At 53.7% G+C, this 25,773-nt stretch overlaps 1 protein-coding gene across 1 annotated transcript in view; it reads right to left on the bottom strand.

Annotated features, from left to right (window-relative positions):
• PLXNA2 (plexin A2) overlaps positions 1 to 25,773 on the bottom strand; it is a 113,278-nt gene that overhangs the window by 2,873 nt on the left and 84,632 nt on the right. Inside the window, exons 12-28 of the mRNA XM_049634232.1 lie at positions 24,741 to 24,877; positions 23,634 to 23,801; positions 23,409 to 23,502; positions 19,091 to 19,330; positions 18,325 to 18,468; positions 17,797 to 18,031; positions 15,744 to 15,886; positions 14,772 to 15,040; positions 12,738 to 12,804; positions 12,374 to 12,520; positions 11,575 to 11,734; positions 11,096 to 11,199; positions 7,232 to 7,331; positions 5,755 to 5,945; positions 4,166 to 4,335; positions 1,416 to 1,628; positions 567 to 717 (exon numbers count right to left, since the gene is read on the bottom strand). Of these exons, the coding sequence (XP_049490189.1) occupies positions 567 to 717; positions 1,416 to 1,628; positions 4,166 to 4,335; positions 5,755 to 5,945; positions 7,232 to 7,331; positions 11,096 to 11,199; positions 11,575 to 11,734; positions 12,374 to 12,520; positions 12,738 to 12,804; positions 14,772 to 15,040; positions 15,744 to 15,886; positions 17,797 to 18,031; positions 18,325 to 18,468; positions 19,091 to 19,330; positions 23,409 to 23,502; positions 23,634 to 23,801; positions 24,741 to 24,877 (2,733 nt within the window). The remainder of the gene's footprint in view (positions 1 to 566; positions 718 to 1,415; positions 1,629 to 4,165; positions 4,336 to 5,754; positions 5,946 to 7,231; positions 7,332 to 11,095; positions 11,200 to 11,574; positions 11,735 to 12,373; positions 12,521 to 12,737; positions 12,805 to 14,771; positions 15,041 to 15,743; positions 15,887 to 17,796; positions 18,032 to 18,324; positions 18,469 to 19,090; positions 19,331 to 23,408; positions 23,503 to 23,633; positions 23,802 to 24,740; positions 24,878 to 25,773) is intronic.

Raw genomic sequence — 25,773 nt, 5'->3', positions numbered from 1 at the left:
GAATAAATGTAAAAAAATTTTTTTCAAAGAAATAAAACAATATTTGGCATATACGACGAAGTGCTAAGTGTTAGCTATTATCGTTATCATTATTATTATTATTACTAATGCTAATCTCAGGTACAGTGTCAATGCAGGTCTTGTAAATCCTCTGAAGCTGTCTCATTCAACCTCTCCTCATGTTAAGGTCCACCTGCGTACCTAAAATGTAACTGACGGATGTGCCCAAGTGCAAAGAATAGCCTGATTCACTGTTTAAGAAGGAATGAAATTAATTGTCCAACACTTTGAAAGGAAAAATAATTACATCATCAAAGTCTTGTTTATTATGTTACCAAAGAGTGAAAGACAATGGAATGTGTAAGAAAGCATTGGATGAGTTGGAGACGATAAGGCTACCTTCTAAGGGAATGGTAATGGTTTTTGAGCTCATGGGTTTTTGATTCCATGAGTGTTTTCTCTAAACTACCCTCTGTCGCTGTTACTTAGCGGCTGGACCAGGCGTTCTGTTTAACTGCCTTTCTGGCTGCGTGTCAGTCTCTGTCCCCTCCAGGGCCCTGCCTTACCTCTTCACTATATTTGCTGACGTAGGAGTAGATCTCATTGAGGGCACTCAACATGTTGAACTCCACAGCATGCAGACGGGACTGCTCAGCGAGGTAGGCGTTCATGTCCTGGTCACTGATGGCGGGGAGCTTGGCAATGTCTGCGTAGTATCTGCCATAGAGAGGACAGACTCCGTAACGGGGACCTGGCACACATTTGCCTACACTACTCTGACCTCGGGCCCCTGAGAGCACTGGATGTCCCCAGTTACTCCTGCCTCCAATGTCTCTTTTGATGTGTTTCCTCTGGCCTCTTGCCTCAAGCTAAGGGCGAGGCCTGGAGACTGTTGCTCAGGAGGCCAGACTCCATCCAGCTCTGAGCTCCCACTATAGTGGGATAATGCATTTTATGCACCCCAGAATGCATAAAAGCCCAGACTCTGACCAGACTCCAACCAGACTCCTTGTATTCCAATCCCAGCTCTACTCCCTGCTAGCTGGGTGACCTTGGGCAAGTTACTAAGCCTCTCTGTACCTCAATTTCCTCATTAGTCAAATGGCGATGACAATAATACTTACTTTGCCACTCTGTTGGATATTATCATGAGATGATGCATAAAAAATCTTTATCACGGGACTGGTTGCTTAACATGTGCTCAATAACAGGTAATCAGAATGATAATGATCTGAGCTCCAAGGGCACAGGGCTTCCCCTCCTTCCTCTACCAGAAAGCTTGGACAAGGGGGAAGGAGGGGAACCTGAGATCCGAAGGTACCTCAAACACGGTTGTGAGTCCTCAGTGAAGCCCACAGCGTGGGGAATGGAGCAGACAGGCAGGGGTGTGGGCCTGTCCCAGGGAAGCTACTGACCTCTCCACCCAGCTCTTGTAGCTGGGGATGTCCTTGGCATAGAGCAGCTTGTTGGAGGGGGAGTCCTTGCCCAGCCGGTGCTCTGACGTGGAGCAGGAGTCCATGAAAGTCTGGGCCACCACGGACAGGCAGGCGTCCGTGATGCTGCCCTTGTGGATGTCGAATACAAACTGGGGGTTCTTGATCACGTTCACCCAGAAGCGCAGAGGGAGGCTGTGGGTAAAGGCAGAAGGGACCCTGAGGGCCGAGCCTCCGCCGTGCCCCTGGTGTCGTCCACTAACACTCCTCTCCTCCTTCTGCAAGTGAAACCTCTCTCTCCCAAGGGCAAGGGAATGTAATCACAGAGGACTGGGCCAGCCAGGGCTGCTAATTTAGCCTGATTCTTGACCCTGGGAGAAGCGGAGAGGCGCCATTGTACCCGAACGGGGGGGGGGGGGGGGGGGCGACCCTGATCCCTACCGAGAGGTAGCTAGACGGAGGTGGGTTCTGTTCCCTCCCGGCAGCCTTTGCCAAAGTCTCCCAGGCCCCCAGGGAAGCCTAAGTACAGAGAACTGCACGGTTTTCTCAGAGCTTCGAACAAAGCCCCCAGACTCCTGGAGTCCCTTTACACAGTGCCATGGCCGTCATCCGGAAGGACGCAGCCAGCAGCCCCAGGCGCTGCCTCGGAGCCCCACAAAGGGCGCCACCTGCACTCCTGCCCAGCCTGGCCCCCTGCGCCACTTCCCAGGGCAGGCCAGGCCCGGTGGGTGGGGCTGAGGAGTGGGCCCCCCAGGGGGCGCCTCTTTCAGGGCTCTCCCCAGGGCTCTCCTCTATCTGGGCAGGGGCAGAGGGAGGAGAGGAGGCCATTGTGGGCATGCTGGGAACGACTCAGTGTAGCTCAGCGTTTTCCCACCCCAAGAGGAACTGATCAGTCGTTAGGAGTGTTCCTTCTGCGGCTTGGGAAGTTACAGTCAGAGGAGAATGAGTTTTCTCTGCTCCTGAGGCCATAAGGAGGAAAAGCCCATTTATTCCCCTTCAAAATCAGAACAGCTGCTGTTTCTGTGCCTTTTCCAGCTTCGTCTTGTCTTCCAGCTGCCCGCAGGGCCTTAACTCCCGGGCTCCTGTGTGAGTGAGCTTTGTTCCCGGGCTTGTCCTTCTGGCCTGAGACGGCGGTCCAGAAATCCAGCCTACCTTTCTTCTCTCCTTCATCTTCTCTTGACCCTCAAGCGCCCCAGACTTTCCCAAACGCCTCAGTCATGCCAAGTCTTGGGAAGGGCAACTTTGCCCACTCCAAACACTTCCATTACGATTTCTGCTTATCTTTCAAAGGACGACGGGATCAGACACTGTCCTGTAGCCAGGAGAAGCTGCCTCGGCCGAGAGGTGACTCATCGTTTCCACTCTCCCTTCCTCTGGCAGCTCTGGGGAGCATCTAATATTCTTTCCTAGGACATTAGCTGTTTGAGGTCTGGAGAAGGGGACTCTTCCTGCCACAACCCCAGGGCAGGGCATTTCTATGACGGGGGCCTGTTTGGCAACAGAAGGCAGAGAGACGGGGATAATCCAGAACTTTCTCTTCATTTCCCTGAAACCGCAGCACTGGGCTGGGGAGTCTTCCAAAGCAGAGGAGACAGGCAGGGCTCTGCCCCCGGGAATCCAGACGAAAGGCCTGCCCTGCTGAGGCGCGCCGTGGGCTTCTCCCCCGCGACCACCGGCCACCGGAATCTCCCCATTTCACTATCCTGTGATCAAAGCTGCGGGCTCCAGAGGGCCAGCAACCATCGCATCTCAGAGAAGAAAGGATTATATGGGATGGGGGTTGGTTTTTTCCAAAGTGTTTTGCCGGTTGCTAGGATTTTTGATTCCCAAATAACAGCCGGGGCCCATCTGTGTCGGCTCTGTTTTCTGAGGAGATCGCTGACTCCAGACAGCTGTGCGGGCTGCCTGCCCAACCCACATGCCTGGACCTCCGCTCTCCCCTCTCGGTGCTCTTTCCTGGAGGAAGGTTTTTGACTCCGGCTCTTGGCCAGGCCCCGTCTGACCTGAGAGCCAGTCCTTAGCTTGGCTGGCGATGCGGGTCTAAAACCGAGGAGAGAAAAGTCCTTTGCCAGGGGCCTGCGGGAGCCGCTTGTCCCACCGCGGTCTGGCTGCCGAGGTTACCTTAGGGAAGAGTCACGCCTGCAGGACACCCTGCCCTCTGCTTCCTGAAAGCCATGGCGCCGGGGTAATAACTTGGCCTTAAGGGATCAAGTTTGCAACGACATCCTCCCGGTTGGTGGGCTCAAATCTATAGCAGGTGCAAGCTCTCTCCCCGGGGTCTATGTTCAGTTCAGGGCTTCCCCGTCTCAGGAAGGGCCGTGGGTTCTGCCCCCCTCAGAATGCCTGACGCTGACTGGCTCTGTAGCTGTGCAGCTCGGTCCAAAGGTGGCTCCTTATGTAGGTTCCTCCAGCATCCTTTCTTGAGAACCAGAGGTCTCAGGGTCAGGGAGGAAGTGCTCCCTGGGAAAGGATCTCCACCGGAAAGGGCAGAGCTCAAGCACGCGTCCTGGTGCCGGGCCCGAAGCCAGGCGGGCCCCACTGGGCGCTGGCAGCCCGGGGACCGTGTTGGGGATGCAGAGCAGCATACGTGCGCTATTTGTTCTAGGAACCTCAGAGTACCCGGCCCCGCGAGGAACGGGCTCCCCGCATCTCCCGGGTCCGGGCCGGTCCCACCTCCCACACCTCGCGGCCTCTCCAGGCCACAGCTCCCCCTGGGCCCCCCGAGGGCTTACCAGTTGCTTTTCCAGGTGTGCCGCACATCTGTGTCATGGATGCCGTGTCTGTCCGCCTGCTCATCCAGGAAGTCAAACATGTACTTGATGGCCAGGGGGAGGGCGCTGCCCCGGTGCACAGTGCTGAACAAGGTCTCAAACAAGTCGTCCACGAACTTCTGCAGGGTGCCCTGGGGGAGGGACGGTGGGAGAGTATGAAGGGGAGGGTGGGGGAGGGTGGGGGTGCAGGCAGCAGACGGGCAGACCAGATGGTGCCTTGGACTGATCCCGCCTTGGAAATTTGTCTGCGGCACCAGGCTGCGCAGACCGTGTGGTGGGGGGGTGGGGAGGGAGGGGGCTGCGGGGGTGTCGGGGAGGGGGGAGGGGCTGGAGAGGCTACAGATTCCTGGGAAGAACCTCTCCTCCAACTGGCAGCCACATGGCACATGTATGCTTGTGTCCGTGCCGGGCGGGCGTAGGCACAGGGTGTTGGGACGGGAAGACCGTGAGTCCTCGGAGCCCAGGCTGCCCACAGGGGATGGTGGGCGCACGCTGGGACGAGAGGGTGTCTGCGGAACAGCCTGGAGGACGATGAGCCTCCTGGCAGGACGGCAACGGGTCTGACTGAAAGGAGTGAGGAGGTTTGTGGTATCAGTGGCCTGGGATCAGTGGCGCCTGGGAGTGGGTGCTGCGGGTAAAGGGTCCAGATCCAAGGACAGCCAGGCCCAGCCTTGACCCACGGAGGATCTCTGGGCAGGGACAAGGCCGGGCCTGCATCCCACAGTTGACAGGTTCAAGGAACACTTCTGACGGTTAGGTAAATGTCCAACCTTTTTTCTGGTGTCCTGTGTTCGTCTCTTTATCAGCATATTAGCAAAAGCAAAATTGGAGACACGTGGTCCGAGGGTGTATTTCTATGTCATCTTTGGGAGCGAGTCTGAGAGCTGCAATCTGGATGCCACTGCGTTAGAATTTCAGCGGCATTTCTGTGGGGTCTGTGGTGGAGAGCATTTGAAATCTGACCTGTGCTGGCAAATATGAGCCACATAATTGCCATCCTTACAGGCGTATTTGTTCTCCGCGAGGGAAGCTGCAAGACGGCTTTTAGATCACAGCTTCCAGCACCGTGGCCCCCTCACTTCCATCAGCACTCGGGGGCAGGTGGGACGGGATGGGGAAGGGGGAGGCTTCTCTCCAATTATTGGCAGGTCCAGGCCTTTATGCTTTCCCTCCCGATGTGGCCGGAAAGCGGGTAGAAACGGCAGTGGTGGTGGAGGCTGGCATATCCAGCTGACATCGATACGAAAACCCTAACTTTTTCCTAAAAGGTACAGGCACCCAGAGCCGAGAGAGCAGTTCCTTTGCAGAGTAATGGTGGTCTTGATGGGCCAGGGGCAATGATATTGTTGCAACCGTTGCCAAAGGGTAGGGGAAAAACAGCAGTGGCCCGATCCTCTGGAAAGCCTGCTCTGGGACCTGGGTCTGATCGTCTGAATGGGTCCCCTGAAAGCACAGACTCCACGAAAGCCTTCTTACGCTGGTGGGAGGGTGGGGTGGGCAGGACATACCCCTCTAAGGAGACCTCCCGGGTTGGGGAGAGCAGGAGTTACCTTGGTGGCCAGTAGCCGGGTCAAGTAGATCTCAGACACCATCTTGCTGCCCCGGTCACCCTCCTTCTGGTCCCCATGGTCATGGTTCTTCACCAGATGCCACACCTTAACCCCACTCTCCAGGTCTGGGGTGATCATAGGGGCTCGGGACCGCAGGCTGTCGGGACTGCCGGTGTACCTAAAGGAGGAGTCTGAGGAGAAGGGGGCAGTGGAGGCCCATGAGACACTGATTTCGCCATGCTTGCTTGTAGAATCCTTCTAGAATCTCTGCCCGCCTACTGCACTCACTCAGAATAAACTACTTGCGATTGGACGGGGACCCTTGGGACTTCATATTTGGTGGGTTATTGTAGGGATCCTTGGTTGGCATGATGACAGAGGAGACTGAAACCCTTTCTTTTAAAATAAAATTCAGGGGCACCTGGGTGGCTCAGTAGGTTAAGCATCCGACTCTTGATTTCGGCTCAAGTCATCATTTCATAGTTTCATGAGTTCAAGCCCTGCATCAGGCTCCTCGTTGACAGCTTGGGATTCATTCTCTCCCTCTCTCTCTGCTCCTCCCCGACTCGTGCACGCTTGTGTGTGTGTGCACGTGTGCACATGTGCGTGCACGCTCTCTCTCTCTCTCAAAATAAACTTTTAAAAAAATTTAAAAAATTAAATAAAAAAATTAAAACGAATTAAAAATAAAAAGGAGTTTGGAAATTCTGTGAGTTGGAGACAGCCTTGCAAATATGGGAGCTCTCCTCCCCTGATACTTGCACAGCAAAGAATAATCAATAGGTAATATGTCAGCCGAATATTTTCATAGGGGCTTTGATTGAAACTCTGGGTGCTAAGAAGCTGTAACTTATAATGCTCCCTCTTGGGAGTCAATGGGTCCTTCTTGCTTGGAGCCTAGAATATGGCACTGCCTAAGCCATTTTTGGATCCACTGGACTCGGTCCTTGAGCTGGAAAACCCAAAGCCTTCCTGCATATACAAAGCCAGAAGAAATGGAGCAAGAGAGGGTGAAGCGAGGTAACCTCATGGCCCAGCAGGCACTGGGGGCCCTTGTGCCCTCGGGGGTGGATAGGCCAGGATGGTCAATTACTTGCCAAATTGGGACCCTTTTGGGAGTAAAGGGGGGCTAGTAATAACTCAGCCAGGACAACAGGTACAAATTGGGACTGGACCAAGGACTGGCATGTGGGAAACACCACCCAGGAGCCTCCCTGATTCTGGGCCCCTCAACCTCCTTCAGCAGGTGCAGGCTGTCAAAGGAAGGGCATGTGGTGCGCCAACTCCCACAGCTCTGAGGACGCAGCCGTGCCGGGAATGACTGCACTAGCGGGGAGGGAAGGAAATGAGGGAACGTCCTTGACTGGACAAGGGCAGCTGCGAGGGCTGCCTGCTCGTCCAAAGGGCTGGTGAGAGGTCCGTGGTGGATCACAGAAGCCACCTCCAGGCTGCCCAGGCTGCCTTTCCAGGTCCTCACCGTATCTGCTGATGGATGTGCGCGAGATGCTGGCAGACGCAGGGATGTTGTAGGAGGAGGTCTGTTTGGGGACCAGAGCCACCACCGATCTGTCTGACACCTGAGAAGGGTAGGAAAGGTAGAGTGTGGTTGAACCGGTAAAGTGAATTATCAAGTACTTCTAGAAGGTAACGAAGGAGGCGTGGGGTAGAGCACAAGGAGTTCAGGGATATTGAAGATACTATGGTTGCTACTCGCCAATACGTCCAACACGGTAGTTGTTCGCCACCTGTGCTAATCGCGCACTTGAACTTCAGTTAGTCCAAACGGAGATACATTGTAAGTGTCTAAACTATAACACGAATTATTATGCTATAAATGCATAATATATGCTGGGTTTCAATAGCTTAGCATGAATGAAAGAACACAAACTATCTCATTAATAATTTTCATATTGATTCCATGTTGAAATCATATTTATCTTAGAATCAATTAGGTTAGAGAAGATATATTGTTAACATCAATTTCATCGGCTCATTTCTACTTTTTAAACGTGGCTAGTAAAAAGTTTTAATTTACACATGTGGCTGGCATTATATTTCCATTGGACAGCCTGGGCTAGACTGAAGCCTCCCTTCAACGCCGTGAGTTTGCATGATTATTACCATTTTACAGATGAGGAAATTGAAGCATAGAGGGGCTAAGCAATGTCTTCAAAGCCACACAATGAATACATGGTACAGCCCATCTTTGTAGCCAGGTCTGTCAGGCTCCAGAGCACATGTTCTCCTCGTTATATCCTAATTTGGGATTTCATTTCAAGTCACACTGGTCTGCAGCCCATTTTCCCTTTTGGCTCTGATTTCTTCTCTGGCCAGGATCCTATAATGCCCGGGCCACCTTGAGGGGTTCCACCAACAGGGCAACTGCTCTCGAGGAGGCAGAGAGAAAGGCGGCTTGTCTCTCTGTCCTCTGTGAGGGTACCCAGGCTCAGCACCCGGCCTGGAGGGAAAGGGCTGATAAATGACAAGCCATATTGAAGACATTTGGGGCCATTTTGATTTAAGATTACCCTCCATCCAATAAAAACGGAGAATCCCCAGAATTGTGGCGATCCAATTAAACCCCTAACGCAGAGGGAATAAAACAGCTATAATAATGTTATGGGCCATAAAACATTCCTATTAAACCATTTTTTATTTTAACAATTTTTATGAACTTTATAAGTTTGATTTATAGCTGCACCAGTCGTAAAACCATCTTTCTGGGTCTTAAATTGTCAGTCCCTCTCTCCCACCAAAAAAGAATTAAATGTTGGGAAGTCAAACTATAAATGAACATTAGTGCTAACGAGATTCCCTGATAGCCGGTTTTAGTAGTGGTGTTTAATTTTACCCTCCCTATAAATCTGTGGGAACCCAGGAAGTTTTTTAACATCTCTTTGTTAATTAAGATTATGCAGATTTTCTCCTGGAGGGACTTCCAGGACCTTTGACTCCAGGGAGAGTAACAAGGGGGCGATGCTTTGACTTGATGGCATAAAGCTGAAGGGCCCTTTGCTCTTTACAGCATCTGGAAAGTTCCAGTGCCCCGTTACTCCCCAGCCGGGGTGGCTCCCTGGACTGCCAGTGGTCCGCACCATCGGTACCGGGTCTGGAACTGAGGGGAACCTCTCCACCTCTGTCCTTCAGGAACTCTCCTTGCAACTGGCAGTCTAGAAACGATACTCTGAAAGCCTGGCAGGGGCAGGGGTTTATACTCCCAAGAAGAACAGATGATGCTCTCCACGTGTGGTTTGTTGTCACCTAAAGGAAGATTCACAAGGTGACGCGAATGACCACAGTTCAATTCAGTTCCAGGTCTCGTCACTAAATCTCTCTCATCTTCAGTGCTAGGTCGTTCTTTCTCTTGACTGACAGGCGGTGCAAATCCACGGTCAAGATGCTTGGCTGGGTCCGACCTCGGCTCTGCCATTTACTAGCTACGTGACATCAGGAAAGCCGGTTAACCTCTCCGTGTCTCTGTCGTCTCATTTGTCGATGGGGATACTCATGGCATGTAGGTGTATCATGAGGCTTAAAGGGGTCAGGACACAAAAAGGCCGACAGCAGTGCCTGGCGCCCAGTGGGCACTCGGTAAGTATCGGCATTAGTGTGGTTATTATGGGCATCACCATCATCATCACAGTCTCCCAAAGGGAAGAATGATGGCTGGTGTTTCTCATCACTCTGGGCCAGCATGTGGGAAGTACCTTGCACTTGGCAAAGCTCAGTAAATATTTGAGGAACGAATGAATACATGAATGATAAATGACATCGGGGAATTGGAAGTGCTTTGTATGATGAGCACTGTAAGAACAGAACATTCCATTCTGATTGGAAGCCTTAGGACGGACGGCTCAGGAACAACCGTCAGGGCATCACAGACAGAAAAGAAAGGGCTCACTCCTGCCCTTGAGAAACTGATGATTTGAAGGCACAATGCTATTCTCTTTTGCGCTTTCTTCTGCCGTTATAACCAGCTCATTACAAGTGCTCTACAGGACGCATCGGCACCGTGTGAGCGGGATGGGGGCGGAATCAACAGGGAATGGCTATAAGTCTGCCTCCCGCGTCCCTCACCCGTTATTTCTAATTCTTCCAACCACCCTCACAAGCCCTGGCTGTCATCTTCATTTTACAGATGGGGAGCCCAGGTTCTGAGAGGTGAGAGTCACACACCACCAGTGAGTGCAGAAGCAGGGGTTTTAATACAGCTTGAAAAGCCTTTACTCTTCTCAGACACCACACTTCCTCTGTCTGGGGCTGGGTGTGGTCAGGGACCCGGCACAGTTTACGCAGGCCAGTAAGGCAGATGGAGCCTGCAGAGGAGCGTTTCTGGGGCTGCCCCCAGTGTCCCCCACTAGCTTCCTTTGTGCGTCGGAGCCTCCCAGCCAGCTCCTATTGGCCTTCAGGACCCCCAGTGGCCTGGCTGATGGCAACCCGGTGCCTGCCAGTCCCTCCGCACCCTCCCTGTGCGCGGCATGGACCTGGGAGGATGTTATTAATCAGGCAATCCCTTAGGGTCTCACAGCCTGCGGCGCTTCCTCTGGTTGGTTTAATTTCCCTCGGTGTCTCTCATTTCCAGCTTCTATTTCAGTATTTTTCCTGAGTCCCAACCAGCCTACCTGTGCTTAATCTTACAGAGACCCCCAGCCACGAGAGCAGTCGTTACCATGGGAGGGAAGGGGAGGCAGGAATAGATACTCCTGGATCTTTTGTTCTTTTGCTGGAATTTTTTTTTTTTTTTTTGACTGTTCATTCATTCAGTGCATCTGCCTCTGTGCTGAACACTTTACTGCACTGAATCGACTTCACACAACTTTATGGGGCGGGGATCACTTTGAACTCCATTTTACAGATGAGAAAGAAGAGGACTTAAGTAATTTCCCCAAGGACACCAGCTAGTAAGTGGCAGAATGCAAGACCCGGAAGACAAGTCTACCCAATTTCTTGCTCCGTGGCAAGTGAGAAGTGTAAGCTGCGTTGATGAGATGCTGAGGACAGAAAGCAGCAGGTACCCACGGTCAGTGTCCTTTCAGAGGACTTCACAATATGCCATTTTTCGGTGGAGGTAGAGACACACAGAATAGAAATGTCTAGCCTCACCCAGACCACTTAAGTCGGTTTCTTGGGGCGGGGTCGGGGCACTCGTCTTTTTGAGAAGTTTCCCTAGTGATTCTCATAGGTAGCCATGGCTGAAAATCTCTGTTTTATACTCAGAGGGGAGGAGGAAGGGGTAGATGAGAAAATCTCTTCTAGGCTTCTGAGGGCCTGAGAGCAAACCCTGGAGTGAAAGGAACGTTTTGGGGAGCCAAAGGTCGCGGCTCAAAGCCCCTGCCCTCACCTGATAATGCATCAGCGTGTTCAGCCGCTTCCAATCGCCCTCGATCTTGGTGGTGATGTCTTCGTCTTGCAGCACGACCCGGGCGATCCGGCCTTGACGCCACTCTGGGGGGAGGGGGTGGTGTAGGTGAGGGGGCGGAGGGGGGGCTGTGAACCAAAGTCACCCAGTCCTGCCTCCTCTAGGGGCCTGGCAACCCCAGCTGTTGCCACTCATAGTGCTTCGAGACTTCAAGGGCCCCATGGGGTCAAGGCAGCTGGGGAGAAGTGTGGACTTCACCAGAGGTGGCCACATCTGAGCAAGCAGTGCCCTGGGAGAAGTATTTCCTACGGCCCCTTGCCTGGGGCAGGACTGTCCCCAGGAGGGGCCTATGCAGGACGGGGCTTCTCATTTTCTCACCTCATTCCATGCCATGGCCCAAAGGCCCTCCTGGAAGCCACTTTCTACCCCTTGCCCACACACTCTAAGCCCAGGCCTCCTACCCAAGTCCATGTCAACAGCCCTTGGCCGTTGGGAGTAGGGCACGTTCTTATAGACGGCATCGAGGATCTTCTCCTTGACCTGCGTGATGGTGTCACAGTTTAGCACCTTCACTGGGATCTCGGGACTGTTCTCGTTGTCGGGGTTGACGCAGTTCAGGATCTACAAGTGACGACGGAGGGGGAGCAGGATAGGAGTTCAAGGGACAGCTTGAAGGAGTGGGAGGAAGCCCTTGGACTACTCCCCTTTTAAGACTTACCCTCCCTACAAGAGAAATGTCCATGCCTCGGGTTCTCTCTCCTTCCTGCCATCTGCCAAATGATAACCTGAGCCATGGGTACCCTGCCCTTCTCAAAGAATTGGGACTCCACTTTCTAGTTCCTGGTTGGCTTAGGAGCCACTGTAATCCCGGAACAAGGCATCCTAGGGGTTCAGAGATGGCTCCAGATGTATCCAGGGATGGTTACCCACCTCTCAAAGCCTCTATGTTAGGAATTAGCAATTTCATATTCTTCCCCATAATGCTAATTTCCCCATACCTAATGGAGGGGGTCTCACCCCCACCCCCACCATATCATCCAGGGTAAACTGAGACAGACAGGGCTCTTTAGGCCCACCAGCTGAGATGGGGAAGGGAAACAAAGGCATGTCTGCCACACTCTTGGAACACTTGGCACGCCCCTTAGACTTGCCCCCAGGCCATATCCTAGCCTCTTTATTGATTGGCTTTGTGCTTAGAGGGCAGAGAATGGATCTGAGACAGGAGGTTTGCTGTGTCCCCTAAGTTTCCAGCCTCCTCACCAGGGTCTTGTACTCGATCTGCTGCCGGATGAGCTTGTCCTCGCTCAAGGAGTAGCGGGCCTCACCCGTGATGGCGTCGATGGGACCCTTCTCCATCTGCTGCTTGATGGCGCAGTAGAGCATGAACAGTGGCTCTCCCGCACACTCCTGTGGGCACAGGCAAGGGCGTGGGCTGTGCGGGGGCACCAGTCTCCTCCTCTCCCTCTCCCGGCCATGTTCCCACGCCTGCTTTGCTTTGGAGCACCCCCGCCAGGCAGGTTCTTACTCCTGAGGTGTCCCCCTGCAAGCCCCGATGGCCAGGCTTGGAGCAGCCCCCCTCCCATCTTACTCTCAGCTCTAGGTCCCGGCTCGCTCCCAATCTCACCTTCAGGAACTTGTGCAGGAGGAAGGCAAACCAATTGGTCAGCATCTTCTCAGCCACAGACTCTGTCCTGGGGAGGGAGAAGGGGTGAGGGGCGGTCCTTTGTGGAGGGGGGTCTCGAGAGGGGGGTCGTCTGGCTTGTACGCACCGTGGCCCAAGAGAGCAACAGGGCATCAAAGCATGCAGAGCTGGGAGCCAGGACACCAGAGCGAGAAGTGTGACCTCAGGCCAGAGGCTTCTTCTTTCTGGGCCACAATTCCCTGTGGAACTGGCACTACGGGTCTGCATAGGAAGGTGCCAGGTACCCCCTTCCACAGGGCTATCAATGACCAGTTCTCCTTACTTCCTGCCGGCCTGAGGATGATCAACTGAGTTTCTCTGTCCCTCTGGGATTCCTTGCATGCTTAAATACTCCATTTTCATACCCCAAAGGACCCTGGTACCTGCCCCTCCAGCCACTCAGAATCAGATTGCCAGTATTCCAAGTCTGACTCTGCCACGGACTGCCTGCGTGACCTCGGGCAAGTCATTTCCCCGGGCAAGTCATTTCCACAGTCTCTGGGTTCGTTTTCCCCATCTTTGAATGGGGACCATGATAATATCTATCCCACAGGGCTGTTATCAGGATTGAATGAGTTAAGTATGTAAAGCACTAAGAATAGCACCTGGCACCCGTGAGCACTCTTCCGTAAGTATTAGCTGTCGTTACTGCTATCGCGTGGGCTTGTGGATCCCAGCCACTCAAGTGGAGAGCGGTGTGCATGAGTGTTCAGCGCACAGGGGATCTGCTTCTGCAAGCACCGCCCCTCCCCATCCCCCAACCTGGGCTGCAGATCTGGGGACTCGGGGAAGGAACAAAGCGGCTGTAACAGACCCTCCGTGATGGGGATGGGGATGCCGAGGGGTATTTTAACACCCTACATGTAGTGCAAATTATACCCTCTGGCTGCCGTAAATCCCAGGCATTTGCCAGGGCTGCTCTGCAATCTGGGCCTGGGAGAGAGTGACAATGGCAGAAGAAATTGTAGCTTTGTCCCCTGGCCCCTCCCAGCACCCTCTCCCTGCATTGTGCCTGAGATTAGCTCTAATTTAAATACAACAGTTCTTAATGAGAGTTTCTAATGCTCAGATTGGCAGGATGGGGGCTCAGAACTCATAAAACAAAGCCATTCCTCCTCCCTCCTCACCCCACGTGGGGTCTGGAAGCCTGCGACCTGGCTGGGAGCAGGCTAAAGAGGAGGGTGGAGAAATGGGGATGGTGCATTCCAACCTCTGCTGCCAGAGGGGCTCAGGAGCTCTGCTCTGCTCCCTGGGGCTTCCAGGGAGGGTGGCCTTGGGGGATGGATGCCAAGGTCTCCAGGCCTCTCTCCTGCCAGTAAAAATGGCAAAGGCGGAGGGAGCCTGTGGTGGCTGCTGGTGATTCGGATCCTGGGAACTGGGCGCGGAAGGGAAAGGCTGCAGCAAATCTCCAGCCAGCCTCTGTCCCACAGAACCTTCGGCGAGGATGGAAATGTTCCCTAAGTGCGCTGTCCAATATGGTGGCCGGTATGCGGTGACTGAGCCCTTGGCATGTGGCTAGCGCGACGGAGGAACGGAATTTCACGTTGTAGTTCATTTTAATTCATAGTCACGTGTGGCTACCACACTGGACAGTGCAGCTCTAGAGGCACAAGGAGGGACAGAGACTGGGAGACAGTGTTACTGATGCCATCTTGTCAGTGAGGAAGATAAACAGCAGAGAGGCCGCGTCATGGGCCCGGGACCACACCGCTAGCAGGTGGCAGGGCCGGGGTTCGAGCCGGGGTTTGAGCCGAGCTCTGAGCCGAGGTCTGGGCTCCTCCTTCACACTTAGCAGGTGCAGACACAGCCTCCCGGGGCCACGGGGAGATCAGACTCTGCCCCGCGAGAGGCGCGGACACAGGCCGCTGCGCGTGGGTGTCATGTCTGCGATGGGGAGCCTGTCATGCCGCTCTAGCAGGGCCCGCGAGCCCACTGCGACCCCGGCCCCCACTCCCCGCCCCCTGCCGCGGGGCGCACCTGCGGAGGAGCAGCTTGGGGTGGTTCTTGTTCTCCAGATTCTTCTCGATGAGGTCGGACAGCAGCTGCTTGAGGACGTCGGTGGCGTACTCCAGGCGGCCCTGCAGGCCGGTCATGATGAGGGAGGCCACGTTGCCGCGGTCACGCATGGAGAAGCTGCGCTGGAGCTCCAGGGTGCGGATGAAGGTCAGCAGGAACACCTTGTTGTTGATGAGCTGGGCGAAGAGCTTCAGGGCCTTCTCCACGTGCTGCTGCCCATTTCCCTGCACCTGGGGTGGACGGGACGGGCGCCCCCTCAGAGGACAGGCTTCCGGCCTCCTAGCCCGGCCTCTCCCCGAGGGTCTTGCATGGCGAGAGCTGTAGGACTCTGTCCGTGACGCCTACAGCCACCCCGCCCCATCTCCCGCACCCGCGTTGGGGTAGGAATGGCTGGGCTCTGAGGTCCACCATCTACTCTGGCCGCCCCCTCGGTTGTGGGGGTCGGCTCCAGGCAGAGCCCTCGCAGGGGATGCCGTCCGTCCGCCTGTCCCAGGGATATCACAGGAGATACTCCATCAGACTTGCTTGGTTTGCTAGTCTCCCTTTAATCCTCTCTGCCCTGATTTATTATCTTTGGCAAAACAAGCCAACAAATGAGCAAACAAACTTCACAGAATCGGAGGTCTTTCCTTAAGCCCCCTTAAATCCATTTGAGAATGTGGCAGAATCGTAGTTAATTAATTTAGTCATTAATTAAAAAATGACAATCAGCCTTCCCCTGGAATCATCCTAAAGAGACTGGGTGCCCCCCCACCCCCACCTTGGCCGTGATCCGCCTGATGAGAAACATCCCTGTGGGGGGGGGGGGGAGGATGCTGTTGTAAGCCGTTTCTCCTCCTTACTCCTGACCTTTCTCTGAGCTATTGGGCCCCATCTGCATTTCCCAGGTCCAGCGTTCCTGCCGGGTGACTTGGGGAGAGAGGCAGGCGTTACCTCCAGCTCCCGCAGCACGGGATGGTCCTCGATGCCGGGGAACAGGACTCGCATAGCATAGGTACGATAATCCAGGTAGGGGATTCCAGAGCGGTCCAGGTCGCTGGTCAGCTCATTGATGTCTGTCTGGAGCTCAGCAAAGGCTATGAAAATGCAAGGAGACAGGGAGGCTCAGGAGGGCGACCCGGGGCAGGGGAGGGGAAAGGTGGGAGAAGACGTCTGTGAAGGCCTGGGGTGTGGAGACAAGGAGGGTTGTTGGGTTGCATCTCCAGAAGGTGTGAGGTATCTCCGGGCCTCCCTTCTTAGGTGGTAGGCACGTGGGAGATTTCTGTATCATTTCCTCCTGTCTGCCAATGCCTAATTTTGCCTTTTCTTTCTGCGTATTACAAGTGTTGTTAAAACAAAGAAAAGGGAAGAACACCATGACTTGTATCATGCACGGGGCTGCAGGTTCTCGAAACAGCGGAGAGGCAGCGGCCAAGGGGATGAAGCCAAGCGCAGAACAGGCAGCCTCCCTCCCCTTTTCTTCCAAACAAGAGAATAATGAATCAAGATGCAAAGACCTTGGACAAAAATGAACATGAAAACCACCATGAGACCTCGCCCATTAGGATGGCTATAATAGAAAAATGGACAACAATGAGTGTTGACGAGGATGTGGAAAAACCGGAACCCTGTGCTGACAGCTCAGAGCCTGGAACCTACTTCAGATGCGGTGTCTCCCCCTCTCTCTGCCCCTCCCCTGCTCACGCTCTGTAACTCAAAAATGAATAAATGTTAAAAAAAAAAAAAGGAAAGAGATTCTGACACTTGCAACCACATGGGTACCACAGCATGGATTATGCTTAATGAAGTAAACCAGACGCAAAGAACAAATACCGTGTGATTCCATTTATATGAGAGTCCTAGAGAAGTCAAATTCATAGAAACAAAGTAGAATGGTGGCTGACAGCAGCCAGTGGGGAGGGGGCCGTGGTTACTGTTTAATGAATGCAGCGTTTCAGCTGGGGAGGAAGAGAAAGTTCTGGATGGCGGTTGTGGTTCCATAAGGATGTGAATGTACTTAATGCTACCTAGCTGGAAGGAAGAGCCCTAGGGTGTGGAGACAGTGAGGGTTAAAATGGCAGATTTTATGCGATGTTATGTGTACTTTAACACACACACACACACACACAGGTAACTAAGAACACCAAAGCCAGCCTTGCGGCGCCCCAGCCATCAGGCCCTCAGCTGACAGGGGAGCGTTCCTTTGGTGGCAGGTCTGTCTGCCTAATGCCCTTCTCCCCGCCCTTCTCCTGCCCTGGCACCGGAGAAGCCATTCCCCACCTCGCCCCAGCCCAGCCCTTCCCTTTAACCCAGCAGAGGGCTTGTTCCTGATCCTGATGTTTGCAGCAAAGGGAGAAACGTTTTGATTCTTAATTGAAATGTTTACCCAGAGAGCCCGGTGGGTCCTCAGCCCGAGGGGACACCAGGTATATGTGTCACCTCGAGGCTGTGGTTGCGTGGGAGATGGAAGGAAGCAATCGCTACTCCCACGTGTGTCCACGGCCGAGGCCACCAGCGAGTGGCGGCCTTCAGAGCGTTCAGCCTGTGGCACGGGTGGAAAACAAGCCCTGGGGGAGGGGAGGGGATAAGGCCGGAGGCAGGTGAAGAGCTCCCTTGCCTCTCCTGCTGTTGCTGCCTCCACACGCTCTGAGAGCAGCTATGCAAGAAACAGGAGCCGGATTCCCATCTGGGGGACCTATAGCAACCGACCGCCGAGCCTGGGAGCCTCTGACTGTGGGGAGACAGAGGCCCCGAAAGGGAGAGAAAGGCTCCCAGACTGGGAGGTGAGTCAGGGCTCAGGAAGGCTAGGAACAAGATGATCAGACCTGGGGCCTCGCCCTGGGCATTCTTAATGGGACTTCTCTAATGCTAAAAGCAAAGTAAGTTTCTGGGAAAACAGGCTGAGGGTGGGAGGGATGGAAATAGCGATAAGAGCTGTTTCCCGGGAGGTGGTAAAGGACTGGTGACGAAAGATGGGGCCAGGAAGCGAGGCAGTGCCTCCACCTACCTTCCTTACACTCCAGGGCCACGCGGGACTCCAGGTTGTCCATCTGCATCTGGAGCCTCTTGAGAGTGAGGTCGTTTTCTCGAGACTTCCGCTTGTAGGCAATGAGGACGATGATGACGATGATGAGCAGGAGGCTGCCGCCCGCCGCGATGCTGACAATGGCTGGCAGGGTCAGCAAGCTGTCTGAGATGACACTCACCGAGCCAGGAGAGAACACCATCCCGCCCACGTGAACCTGTGCATTGCACACACACAGACGCTGTAGAGCCCTGGCATGCCATCGATCCTTATGTTTCAGAAAGGGCAATGAGTGACCACGGCCACACAGTACAGACTTGGACATGAAACAACTTCCTGCTTATCATCTCCCTTTCCTTTCTTGGGTTCTCAACTTCTACCCATCTCAATGTGGAACATGATGAGGAGGGGTTATGGAGGAAGTAGATGGGACAGCCTCACTTTGTGACATATCATGCTTGCACGGCGAGGAGGTGGGGGGGAGTCATAAAAGGAAGAGGGTTCACTCACCATGACTTTGTGCTGCCCCGTGAGGTTGGGAGGCTCGCAGAGGAGCTGTGTCTCCGACACAGTGACAGCACACGGGGTCTCTCCAATCAGCACGGTGTAGTTGAGTTTGGCACCTCCAGAGGCAGGAGGGCAGAGGTTTTTGCCCTGGGGAGAACAGTAATCTTAAAAGGAACAATTGACGCCGGGAAGCAGGAGTTAACTGCCTAAAAAAGAGATGACAGCCGAGGGGGAAGGCCAGCCATGCAGAGTTTCTGGGGAAAACTTCAAACAGCCCCAATTTCCAGAGAAAGAGAGAGAAAATGCGGGGAGGAGAGAAAGCAAGGGAGGAAGGGATGGGAAGAAGACTGGAAGGAGAGACAGACTCCAAACCAGGGAGCATTTGGAGGAGAGCACGTGGGATATAAAGGAAAGTAACAAAACAGGTGGACAAACCGTTCCGGGGCACCGTGACCCCTCGGAATAGGCGCGTGGGCTACGGTGGCCACGGGAGCGGTCAATGAAAGCAAGTGTTTGCTTCCAAGGCGCTGCCGAACTTTCGCGTCCCAAAGCTCACAAGAACAAACAGCAACATTGTAAAGTGCTCCTTGACAATCCCAAGGGCCAGATATATGGCTGGATGGGTCAATATCTATAAACAAGCTCCCTTTTCGGGGAGATGGCAGCTTTGCGAGGCCGTGAGCACAGAGAGGCGAACAGGAAAGGCCGGGAGTGAGGGGGGCTGTCACCATCACTGCACGGGCCAGGCACTGCTCTCTGCCCATCCTACCTTCAGAATGATGGGGGATCCTGGCTTTTGATCCAACACTCCGGTAGGGCTGAGCAGTTCGAAGGTTGGGTTGGGGTAGTAGATGAACTTGGTGTCGTTGTAAATGAGCAAGGACTGGACGTTATTGAAGACGAATCCAAACTCATCTGGCCGTTCCACAGTGTCCAGGCCGGGCCGGTAGTCCGTGGTCAGAGAGGGTGCCAGGCAGGTTAGGGTGGTGGTGTTCACAACTTTACAAACCTGGGAGGCCCAGAGTGCAGCATTTAAATGCAGATCGAGTGAGAGGTGGGGGGCGGGGGGTCACAATACCACCTCCCGCCCTCTCTTTGCTTTGGCTTGTCACCCCCTGATTACTTGGTTGTCTTCATTAGACGGTGAGCCCCTTGAGAAAAAGGACTGTGAAATTTGGGAGACTGGGGCACACATGTTAACCTCATTCATTCATTCACCAACGTTGTTTGACGGCCTGTTCTGTGTCAGCCGCTATGCTAGCAGCTGGGGCCATCTAGTGACACTGTCATCGTCCAGAGGAGGAGACAAATGACCAAACACGCATTATAACATAGTCCCAGATGGGGACCGGACTGCAGTAGGGGTTCGAGCACCGCTAAATACATGAGTGCCTGTGTGAAAGGCCCAGTGGGCAAGGACCAGGCAGGGTAGGAGGGTGTGTGTGTGAGAGAGAGTGCATGGCCGTGGCCTGAGGATGACTCAGGGACACTCTTTCTTGCACAGAAGAAGTGAAATGTAACCTGAAGAACGAGTAGGACTCTCCTAGACAAGGAGGGGGAGGGGTGGGGCAACGAGTCTCAGGCAGAAGGAAGGGCAGCAAAGGCCTGGGGAGGAGGGAGTTTGAGGACAAAGCAGGACAGCAGTGTCGACAGGGTGTGTATGTGTTGGGCGCAGGGAGTAGCATGAGATGAGCACTCTGCCAGCACATAGTAGGTGTTCAGTTAATGTTTACTGAATACACTGATGAGTAAAAAGAATCCTTCAAGTCTTGAAGCATTCTGTTCAGGATCTCTCTCTTCTACAGCCAGGCGCCCCCTCACTCTGCACAAGGGAGTAGCCCGGGTACGGATACTGAGGTCATAATGTCCTTCCTTTTTGGGTAGACCCTGGTGTCTGTACTAAAATCCTAGCTGAGCTGGCCTCTACTTAGCGTGAGCGGCGCCATTCCCTTCTCTGGTGGTTTAGTTCCAGGGCTGTCCAGGGCGGTGGCCGGACCGAAGAAACCACCACAGGACCCCGTGTGGCATGTGGACAAAACCCGATTCCCATGCGCTCTCCTCCTGGCTTGCGCTCAGCACGGTCCTGGTTGGGGCTCTGGGTGTCCCAGCAACAGCCAAGGGCATCTGGGAGAGCTTGGCCTGCTCAAGTACACGCTGTCCTGGCAGGTTCACATGTGTTGTGAGTCTGGCCAACATACACACACACACACACACACACACACACACACGAGCTTCATGTTCCGAAAACAAGACCCCGTGTGAAATCGCAGAGAAGCTGACCCTGGCACAGAGATTATGTCAGACCCCCAAGTCCAAGTGTTAACCCCCACTTTCCAGAGGGAGTTTAAGAGTTTCACTAGAACAGCCTGCTGAGGGCTGCATGCCTGGGCGGGTGGGGGGGGGGGCGCTCCCTAGACCAGACTCCTCTCTGAATAAGCAAATCACTCCCAAACAAGCAGGCTCTGTTCGTTAACTGCCCGGTGCTGCATCGGCACTTTATTTGCCAAAATTCCTGGGGGTTTTGCGGCCTTTGCCTTGGCCCTTCTCACTTCTCACTGGGGATGCTTCAAAATCCAGAGGCAAGAGGTAGACCCAGTGGGCTGAAGAGGTGCCTGTGGGGGCGGGGGGCAGAGTGCTTCTGTCCCCACCGCTCCTGACAGAGAGCTCCCGACAGCAAAGGCAGGGGGCAGAGGTCACCACCTTCCCGTTGTGGAGCCAGGCTTGATGAAGAGACCACATCCAGGTGGCTCCTCCAGGCCTGTCCGCCTGCAGGCTCCAGGCAGGTCACTACTGAGCCTGAGGACCCCCAGCTCTCAACAGGGAGGAACTATCACTTAACTCCTTGAAACACGGAGGGCACAGTGGGTGGGCTGGGGAAACTGCTGGGGAGATTCCTGCCCAGGGTTGCAGGGGCACCCTGGTGAGGGCAGAGGACACTTAGGACCTTAGCCTTTGCAGATGGATGTCAGGTATAGGGAAGGCCTTTCCAGACCAGTCTTCTCTTCAAATGGCTTAATGGGGACTAAGGCCGCAGGCTTTGGAGGTTAACCTCGTCAGTCACATACGTACTCTGTGCTGCCTTGACCATGTCTTTTACTTCCTGTACTTCTACTGCTGTGACATCTGGGGCCTTACGACCTGGAGGGGTCCCCCTCCCAGGACCAGCCAGTGCCTAGAGACCACAAACAACCTGCCTGCTAGAGCACGTGTTCTAATGCAAACCAATCAGTCCGGAGCCCAGACCCCCGACCGCCTCCTTTTCCATACTCTGAGCACCCATCCCCCATCCCTCATCATACCAGGCCGGGCACGGGACAGTCAGGAACAGCCCCCGTGCCCCAGAGGCCGCTAAAACGATTCGGACTGGGCAACCCTAAGCCTGTTTACCTTGCCTTCATGCTTCCTTCCTGCAGAAGCCATAATAAAGGCTCTCGCCACAGTGCCCTTTCCTCCCTCTGCTTCCAGACCACCCCCGGGTGCGTCCCCCTTGGCGTGGAAGCCCCCTTCCCTTGGGGTCTGTGAGTATAACAAACTATCTTTCCAATGGCAGTTGCCTCCTGTGCTGTTGGCCTTGACATACCTGAGTAATAGTAAAACCTTTATTTCAAAACACGTACCTAATTTATTTAGGGGTTTTATCCTTCCTGAGTGTCAGTCCACTGTTCCCATTTCCACCCCTCGTTTTCCTTCCTCCCACTTAGTCCTTGGAGTTTGACAAGGTGGTCTGTGAGCTACTGGGAACACTGGCTTCAGTCTGGAAGTGGAGTGGGAGCATAGGTCTTTTTATCCCCGGATCAGGCTCTCCAGTTGGGATAAGGAGGCACGTGCTCTCCTGGCCCAAAGAGCTGTGACCAGGGTGGAAACTAAAGGTGTGATACGGGTATCCCTGGATGTCTGCCATGATGGAACATCATAACCAGATCACCAGCATCTCACGGGGTCTGGTAATGAAGAGTCCAGGTTTTGGGGGGATCTGGTTGCTTCTGCCTCCAGCTACCCTCATGGCTGGGGGCAAGCCGTTACTCCTTTCTGGCATTAGTTTCCTCAGCTATACAACGAGGGGGGTGGACCAGATGATCCCTGTAACTTTTCCAGAACTTGCCTTCAAATGCTGTGTCATTTTGTGCCTTTCTGTGTTTCCTAAGGAAGCTTCCAGCATGTGGGGGGGTCTGTCAGGGATAAAAGGGCAGGCACAGAACCATCTTTCCTGTCTCTATCACAGCTACTCAATCCCCTGAGGTCAAAGCAGCAATAATAGCAATTATATGAAAAATAATGGCCATAATAGCATCTCCTGGGCTATAATTACGAATACAACAGTGTTTCAGAGAATACCGGCTAACAAGACTGAGGGGGAAGCCACCAGAACTAACTAAAAAATGTGTAACGACATCTCAGACATTCTACTTTTATGATAGGGAACTTCGTTAAAAACCACAAACGTCCGTAGAGAAAAAAAATTAAGTTACATGGCTCCACACCGAGGAGTAAAGTAAAATGGTCGACTGATCACCTTCGCAGCCGGGGTAGGACTAGCTGCTCGCGGTGACTGCCGTTTATCAAGCGCTAACCTAGTGCCCGCCAAGGGCTTCGCGTTACAGATCGGCGAGGAGAGTCTTATCGTCAGCATTTACACAGGCGGAGAATAGGGGATAACAGAGGTTAAACGACTTGACGTGGTCGTACGACTAATGGAGGGCAGCGTCCTGCTTCCAATTCAGATGTGTCTGCCTCTGGAGCCAGCATTTCTTCACCCTTCCACACTGCTTCTTACGGGACCTCAAAGCAAACATAGCATGAAACCAGGAGCCCTTCTGTGCTCTCTCTTAAGCTCAGAAGCCAGTACATTTATATACTAGCCCTCTGACGAGAAATGATTATGCTGTCATTGCAAGAGTCCTTGGAAGGTTCAGGTGTTTGGGGCCATGATTCCAAGCTCAGGGTCTTGAACTAACTTTCTTCCCCCATAGACGGCTGCTCCAGTGCATCTGGTTAGAAGAGGGAGCTAACACGGACCTCATCACATTGCAAACCCAGACGCAGAGCTGTGGTTATAGGGAGGGCCAGGCGGACCAGCGGTTACTCACGTTGACAGACTCCTTGCCATTAAACTTGACTCGGACCCTTGGCTCCTGAATGACATCCAGGTTGAAGCCTGTGATGGTCAGGGGTGTGTGGCCACTGGGAACAAGCAGAGGCTGGGTTAGGTTAAAAGCCCTCTCAAACGGCTACCACCTCGACCCCGGCCCCCTCACAAGACAGGGGTTCTGTCAGGTGGCGGCTGGGCGTTATCCGTCCCACCTCTGCCTCACCTGGCAATGCTCCACTCCGGCTCAATGCGCTGCACCCGGGGGTCATCTATGTACTCGAACTGTAGGTTGTTATCCACGCGGGCTCGGTCGACACTCACGGAAACGGGGACTGGGCCCAGTCCGTTGGATGACGGGGGTGAGACACACACGATCTCGTTCATTGACCGCCTGACAGGAAGACAGCAAGAGGGTTGCAAAGAAAGGCATTGGCAATGAGGAGAGCTCTCTGGCTTCAGAGGCGATTTTCCTCAGCCTGAGGGTATGTATGGCCCACAAAATGCTCTGTTCCTTCATACTCTACACAACGGAACATATCCCTTATCGGTGTATATCAGTGCCTCTTTTTACTGGAGATCCGACTCTGGTTGGACGAGGGAGGGAACACGTTGAAGAAGGGGATTGGAGAATGTGGGGCAGGGGTCAGGGCTTCGTGGGCTTTGGGTGATCTTTTCTTTTCTGGATTTTTCTAGAATAGGCTAGTTAGCCAGTGCTTAGAGTCTGGTCAGTCATTCAGTAAGTATTCACTGAGCACCTACTATGCAGAGAAGTGAACACAGTCCTTGCCCTTAGGGAGTTTATAACCGGAGGAGGAGATGATTGGCTAATACTGAGCACGTTGGGTTCTCACCCATGGATTCTCTCAGGATTCTCTATATCCCCAAGGCCTCATCGGAGTATCCGGCAAATAGCAGCTGTTCAGGTTTTCATGCACAAGAGATGCCCTGAGGATAAGGCTGTGTGCTTGCTGAGGACTGAGGTCATGTAGTCTCCATGTTTCTCGAGTCCCCATAGTGGGGACCTAATGAATGCTGGGTCCTGATGGTGACTGGAGAGTTTCTGGGAACTTCCCCATCAGCAGCTCTCACGGCCCTCGTTCTCATTATTTTTAGAAGTATCTAGCCCCTAGATACATTGACTAAGTGGTCTATATTGCTATAAACTGAGTAGTGGGATGGATTGCTCACAGGGACTGGAATGGTGTTTGGGCCCAGGACGTGGCCCACACCGTGGGAGTAAAGGGGCGGGCACCTGTGTGAACACGCCTGGAACAGGCGCGCACACGCCTCACACGTACAGCCTTCCAGTGCTCCTTTGAGCCCATCTCACCCATAGAACTCGCAGGTCTGGTTGCCCAGATAAACAGCCACGCTGCTGCCTGCCCCGAGGTAATGGCCTGTGATGGTTACCATGGTGCCTCCCGATTCTGGTCCTCGGATGGGGTTGAGCGACAGCACGGAAGGGTTCTTTGGAAAAAAACAGAGAAACGGTCACACTCAGGTTTGGGCCAAAGGGACAGACCCATGCTGGACGTAACGACCAAAGGAGGAGCTGTGTCCCTGCTCAGAGTGCAGGTACTTTTCCTGCCCTTTCTCATCTCTTCTCCTGGAGCTGAGGCCCTTTCTAAGAGGCTCTTGGCATGTCCAGGGAAGGCAGAAGGACCGCGCTTTAGAATTAATTAACTCCCTGGGGAGTCTCATGCTCATAACACCAATGGGAAGGCAGAGGTAACACCGACTAATCTATCAATTAGTTTACAAATTGAGAGCAATTTGAAAATGCTTCTCTATCTAGAGCCTGCACTGATTTTTTTTGGCACAAAATCGATTAGGCTGAATAAAGCATCCTTGTCTGCATTGGGCCACTAAGGGGCCAAAGTCCTCCATTAATGGCCCCTGCACATGTCCTGTCCCTTCCTAAGCATGTGAGGGGTACGGCCGCGGGCCTGTACAGACGGCTGTCAGTCAGTGTTAGATACAGCTTCCCCCCCACCTTCATCAGGAGGATGTCCTATCGATGGCCAGCACATTTTAGTCAACTCCCTAAGCTGTAAAATAAAATCCGAAGCTTGAAAGAAATGTCATGTGGCCTACGGTGCATCCGGCGGCTGACCTAAATCAGAAAGGAATTGCTCCTGTCTGGAGGGCCAGGTTGGGGGAGTGGGAAGTGCTTTTAACTGAACAACTATACCTGCATGAATTCTAGACTGCATTAGCTGGTCACTGTCCATTGGCCCTGAAGCAAGCTTCTAGATCACTCTGGGCTTTTGTTTGCTCCAATGTCAAGAGAGGAGGGCGGGCTAAATGATCTCTAAAGCCTCTCCCATCTGGGACATTCTACGGTTTTCTCCCTCCCCCCCCCC

The sequence above is a fragment of the Panthera uncia genome, chromosome F1 (genome assembly GCF_023721935.1).
Source record: "Panthera uncia isolate 11264 chromosome F1, Puncia_PCG_1.0, whole genome shotgun sequence".
NCBI lineage: Eukaryota > Metazoa > Chordata > Mammalia > Carnivora > Felidae > Panthera > Panthera uncia.
This window is presented reverse-complemented; position numbering and strand designations above follow the sequence as displayed.